Below are 6,338 nucleotides of genomic sequence, written 5' to 3'. Positions count from 1 at the left end.
GGAGGCTGGAGCCAGGTGGGGGTTGGTCCCTTCTCCCAGGTAACCAGCAATAGGACAAGAGGAAAAGGGCTGAAGTTGCCCCAGGGGAGGTTTAGGTTGGGTATGAGGAGAAATTTCTCTCCTGGCAGAGTGGTGAGGCCTTGGCCCAGGCTGCCCAGGGAGCTGCTGGAGTCCCAGCCCTGGAGGGGTTCAAAAAATGTGTGGACGTGGCACCTGGGGACATGGTTTAGTGATCATGGGAGTGCTGGGCTGACAGCTGGACTTGATCTTGTGAGGTCTTTTCCAGCCTTAATGATTCCATTCCATCAAATACCAAGGATAAGAGTCCCAACAGTATCATCAGTAACAGGAGCCAGCAGGCCAAACGGATGGAAGTCAAGAGGAGGAAGGACTACAGGACATCCTGAGGAGCCCACAGGGCTCCTGAGAGGGACACAGCAGTGAGGCCAGGCTGCAGGGAGGAAGCACCACACACTTCTCCCTTGTCCCAGCCGTGGTGACCAGTCCTGTTCTCCTGGCTGCCTGCCCAAGCACCCTGTTCCTCCAGGGTGTGGGGACAGCCCTGCTGGGACCTCTGGCTCAGGGCCACCATGTCCCCCTGCCCTCTGCTCCACAGAGCCTGCTCCTGGCAGGGCATCCCACCCATCCAGGCAGGTGGAGAATGATGGAAAGGTCAAAAAGAGCTACAAAGCCTGGAAAAAACCCAAGGACGTTTGATATTCTCTAGAAGACAAGTGGGTCTTTGGATGGTAAGAAAGAGGAGATGGCTCCTCAGCTTTGTAACAACTCTGTTGCCCAGCTGTGGGCACTACAGAGCTGACATCTAGCTCTCCTCCCAGAAAATGCAAGACAAAATACTTGGCTTCAAAGCAAGCTGGAGAGGATTCCTGGTATCTCCCTAAGCACCGTGGAAGTAGGTCCAAGTAGCTCAGAGAACATGCCAAACTCTTTGTCTTGAAGGTCAAACGTGGTGTGGTCTGAGTTACCTGGGAAGGGCTCAGCTCCTCAGTCTGACACCAGCCCTCTCCCAGACTCTTGTTTCTCCCTGGAGGCTCCTCACTGAGCATGCTCTCAGCCCTCAAGCAATGCACCACAGCCTTAACTCACCAAATCCCCTCCCTTTACAACACACCCATGCTGCCTGAAGTGGGTATTGAGTGTAAATGGAACACCAAACGCAGAGCACCAGGGCTCAATAAATAGTTCTTTGCCTTTCCCACACTCCCTTCTGAGCCCTTCTTGTTCAGCACTGATACTGGATCTCTGTTAAGAGTCAAACAACTTCCTAGGTCTCTCCTAATGACATCTAATGGAGGTTTGCTCTCAAGGTCCTCTCTTGCAGCGGCACCCAGGTTGGTCTCAGGCTCCTTCCTGCAGAGGCAATGTCATCACCTACAACATCATAGCCAAGCTGGGTGCAGCTCTGCTGTAAATGCCAAGTTCAGCATCTACAAATTAGCTTCTCCTCCTCCTCTGCAGGCACTCAGCCTGATTTGCCACGATGTCCTCGTGGGAGGGGTAGCAGGAGTCAGACCAACAGCAGAATGGGCTGGGGACAAGGTCACTTACACACAGGTCACCCTCACCAGCTCAAACACACCCCCTGGAGTGAGCAAGTCAGAGGGAAACTCAGCAGAGTACAGCTGTGTCCTGTTCCTCCTTTGTAAAACTCAACTTTTCCTAGAACCATAGGAAGGTTTGGGTGGGAAGGGACCTTCCAAGGTCACCCTGTCCAACCCCCTGCAGGGACAGGGACATCTGCAGCTAGAGCAGGGTGCTCAGAGCCCCAAACAACCTCCCCTGGGATGGTGCCAGGGATGGGGCAGCGACCACCTCTCTGGGCAGCCTGGCACAGGGGCTCACCACCCTCAGCATCCAAAATTCTTTCCATCTCTCCAGTCTAAATCTCCCTCTTTGAGCTTAAAACCATCACCCTTTGTCCTGTCACAAGCCCTGCTTGTCCCCAGCTTTCTTATAAGCCCCCTTTTCTCAGGTGAGGATGGAATCAGAGCATCCCCTAGGACAGCCCCAGCCCCTGCACACTGCTCCTGCAACCTGGCAGGTTAGGTAAGCTCACAAACCTCACAGGGACAGACGACCTGGCTCCCTAAGGCAGCCACTGCTCTCACTGCTGCACTGCCCACACCTCAGCTGGGAGGGGAAACACAGGGGCCTCCCTGTGTCCCCTGCTCCCACAGCTGCTTTCCTGCTCCTTGGCTCCCTCCTCTCCTGCACAGCACTGTGCTCACGGCCCAGAAAGCTTCAGGAAGATCTACAGAGCTGTCAGCAGTGTGTGACTGGCCTCCTGACACCAGCCACGTGTGACACAGGGGCACACATCAGAGCTTCTGCCCTCTGCGACTCCCATTTCCCCTCACTAAACCATCCACATCAGTGCAGCCACTGCCTGACACTCATCTGGCTCCCCAAACTGCTTCAGCCTGACCTAAAGCTTGCAAGGCTCATCATCCACCTTTGAAATTAGGTCTCTTGGTGATGTGCACGGCGTGACCTTCAGTTCCTCCCTGAAAGGCAGCAGCATGTGCCTCTGCTGGAAGAAGAGAGCTGGGAGTGAGCTGCAGGATCCTGCTGTAAAGCTGCCTTGTCCTATCCTATCAGGATCAAAGGGAGAATTCCAGCCCACTGCACCCACAAAGCAGCCACCCAGCCTGTAATTGGCAAAGGGAAACCAGGCTTCAGATAACGAGCTGGAGGACAGAGTGACTCTGAAGCAAGACCACATTATTTCAGAAAGAGTGACTCTGGCTTCGAGGTGTTTTCTAAACATAAAATCTCACTAAACACCACAGGACTTCAGTTTTTTCACTGAACTGAAATCATTCTTTGGTTTTGTGACAATTGTTTTCATTTAGATTCCCTGTGTGTTCTTCAGTGCAAATATTTACTCTCCCACTTGTTCCCTTAGCACAGCATTAAAAAAAAATCCAACAGTAAGAGACAACTAGTGAAGAATTTGTCCCAGCTCTTCTTCCCAAAGCAACAAAAGCCTTTCCATTAACTTAAGAGCTCTGGAGTGAGGATACCAAGAGCACCTGTACTGAACACAGAGTTCTGGTAGAAGGAGGGGGAGGAAAATGCCTCCAGGGAACACAGCAGCCTCCAAAGAAACAGACACATAACAACGTGTTGCTGTGAAGTTGAAGCCTCCAAGTCAGTCCCTGGAGACTGAATCTCAGACCAGCAGGGAGATGGGTTGGGGCAACCACAGAAGACATAAAACACCTACTAGGAGCAGAGAAGAACAAGGTGTCAAGTACAGGTTGTGGTTTACAGCGAGGAGTGTTGCACTTACCTTTGAGCCAGGTGGTGCAGTCAAGCCTAGGAATGCATATACTGCATTGTTCTCTCGTGCCTCAAAGAAAGCTTCATAGTCCTTCACCACAGGAGCCAGGGAGGGAGCCAGAAACAAAAGGCAGAGCATGAAACCTCAGAAACAATTGCACCCCTCAGTTTGGAGTGGTGCCTGACCCACACCCAGCAAACTGCTGCCTGTAGCCAGAGCACAAGGCAGAGTCACCACAGACACTCCTCAGCAGCACTGGCACCACAAGAGCTGTGCTGGCTGTGAAGGGACACGCTGGGGACTCAGGATCTGCAACAGGATGCTGCTGGGAGGTGCTTCTGCCCTCCCCCTGAGGGCAAGTGGGACCTCCCTCCTGCAGGACTGGGCTGAGCCTGCCCCTCCTCACCAGCCACACCACGGATGTTCCCCCCTGGCATGGCTAATTACTGATTAGTGATGGCAACGGGGTGACTGTGGACAGTACAGAACCAGAGAATCACAGAATCATTTGGGTGGGAAGGGGCCTTTAAAGGTCATCTGCTCCAACCCCTGCACTGAGCAGGGACATCTGCAACATCAGAGCCCTGGCGAACCTCCCCTGGGATGGTTCCAGGGATGGGGCACTAACCACCTCTCTGGGCAGCCTGGGCCAGGGGTTCATCACCCTCAGCATCCAAACTTTCTTCCTTCTTACTAGCCTAAATTTCCTTTGTTTAGTTTAAAACCATCACCCCTTGTCTTGTCCCAACAGGTCCTGCTAAAAATCTGTCCCCACCTTTCTGACAGGCCCCTTCAAGTACTGAAATGCCCCCAGAAGGTCTCCCTGGAGCCTCCTCCTCTCCAGGCTGACCCACCCCAACTCTCCCAGCCTGTCTCCCAGCAGAGGGGCTCCACTGCTCAGATCATTTTTGTGGTTGGCCCTCAGAGGAGGCCACAACCTTGGAACGTGTTACCTCTTAAACCAGCTTCTAACTCTTCAACTTTTTAACTCTTAAACCTGCTAGAAGTTAAATGTACACCTATAAACTGAGAATACACTTTTCCCCATCCTGTTTCCCATTAATAATTAGTCTACACAAAGGAAACCCAGTGGCATTGAGCATCACACTTGCAGTGCACCACAGCTGCTCTAAACACTCACAGAGCTCCTTCCCTGGAAAATGGGAGGTAAAATAAATGAACTAATAAAAGCAACAGCAGCCCAGAGGTCAGGGATCACAAGTTACTGTCCCATGTGTACACGCAGCACTCAGGCATGAGCCTGATAAAGATGAGTGCAGTTGTGTGAAGTCCTCCCCAAAGCCCTCCTGGTGACAGTGCTGGGGCTGCCTGATAACAAAGGGGGTGTTTATCTCCCTGGTGCACAGCCTGGCAGTCTGCTTGGTGGCATCCACCAGGAAAGGAATGTCTGGGACCAAGGAGCAGGGGTCACACCAACGTGCCCAGCAGCTTCCTGCTGCACCCAGGCCAGTAAAAGCCAATTTGCTCACTCCTCTGCCAGTTATGCTGCCTTGGGTGAAACCAAGGGGGAAGTTCATGCTCAAAATGGATCAGATAAAGATATAAAGAGGTTCAAGTGTGTGGGCACAGAATTTTTACCTCCCTGAAAGCTAAACTGCAGTAACTTGAATCCAGCTCCATGAATTGACCCAACTTCAAACGTTCAAAGGGACCTCAACCAAAATTTCAGGGATGAAACAAACCCACAGCAAGAACTGGTCTGAAGCAGACACCCCTCTCCCCAAAATTCCCCTGTTCCTAACTGTTGTGGGTTGCAGCTAGAGGTACACTGGAAGCATCTGAACTTAGCATCCTGCTGGTACAGAAAGATTTGCCTCCTTTTGTTTGTTTGTTTTTAGAGAGTGTTAACAAAACAGAGATCCTCAGCTCTCTGTGACGAGCCCTTCTCAGCAGAGAGCTATTGATCACTCCATTTGCTGCTCCAACCAACACCAGGGGAATGTGAGCTCTTCTCAGGAGACAGGAAGTTTTAAAAATAAACAGTTAATCTAATAATCATTGGAGCATGGCCTGCTGAGTAGAAATGCTTCAGGGCAACGTCCTTTTCATCAAGCTTTAAAATAATTGCAAGTAGCAATTGTATTTGCAACAAGAGTCTGAATCTGTTGGAGGCACTGGAGTGAGTGGGACACAAAAACTGACCTCAAAAAGGATCTGTGATCATGGCAGATCACTTCATGTGAGCACTTCTTTTGGAAGATGAACAGACTGTGGAGCAATGTGGGATCCACAGGCACCAGCACAGCCAGGCAGAGCTCTCTGAACTTACTGCAGAACGTTGTGGTGGAGCAGCAGTGCCAGGTTTCTGTGAGGTGTTACTAGTCAGCATGCCTGGAGGGGTTCAGAAAACGAGTAGATGTAGCACTTGAGGCTAGTGGTTAGGGAAATTTTGGGGGGAAGGTTGGACCTGATGATCCTGGAGGTCCTTTCCAACCCCAGTGATTCTGTGATTCACAACTGTGGTGAATGTGAGAATTAAAAACCCTGTCAACAGAGCCTTAAGAGGGGAAAAAACCCACAGGGAAAAAATAATGTGTCTATCTACTACAGGGTGCTGGTAGGCTCGTTCCACTAACCAGCAGAAAGATTTGAGAATCACAAGGTCCAAATTTTAACCTCTCCTCCGTGGCAGAACTGAAGCACTCAAGAATCGAGCACTGCTCAAGAGGAGGGATAAGCCTCTAACGCCTTCCCCGCCCCTCGGAGGGCTGGCCGGGCCCCTCCGCGCCGAGCAGGAGGGCAGGGAGGAGGAGGAGGAAGAGGTCGTTCCACTAACCAGCAGAAAGATTTGAGAATCACAAGGTCCAAATTTTAACCTCTCCTCCGTGGCAGAACTGAAGCACTCAAGAATCGAGCACTGCTCAAGAGGAGGGATAAGCCTCTAACGCCTTCCCCGCCCCTCGGAGGGCTGGCCGGGCCCCTCCGCGCCGAGCAGGAGGGCAGGGAGGAGGAGGAGGAAGAGGAGGGGCGGGGAAGGCGGGGGCGGGGGGTGGCCCACCCCCAGGGAGCGGCT

General features: G+C 52.1%; 1 protein-coding gene across 1 annotated transcript in view; it reads right to left on the bottom strand.

The window, feature by feature from the left end:
* SH3BGRL (SH3 domain binding glutamate-rich protein like) overlaps positions 1-6,338 on the bottom strand; it is a gene marked incomplete at its 5' end in the record, with an annotated part of 7,547 nt that overhangs the window by 760 nt on the left and 449 nt on the right. The window contains 3 exon segments of the mRNA XM_008940525.1: positions 3,314-3,394; positions 3,671-3,690; positions 3,805-3,828. Of these exon segments, the coding sequence (XP_008938773.1) occupies positions 3,314-3,394; positions 3,671-3,690; positions 3,805-3,828 (125 nt within the window).

Source organism: Merops nubicus, unplaced genomic scaffold (genome assembly GCF_000691845.1).
Source record: "Merops nubicus isolate BGI_N331 unplaced genomic scaffold, ASM69184v1 scaffold19695, whole genome shotgun sequence".
Taxonomy (NCBI): Eukaryota; Metazoa; Chordata; class Aves; order Coraciiformes; family Meropidae; genus Merops; species Merops nubicus.
Note: the sequence above shows the minus strand (reverse complement) of the source record. Positions and strands in the feature narration are given on the sequence as shown.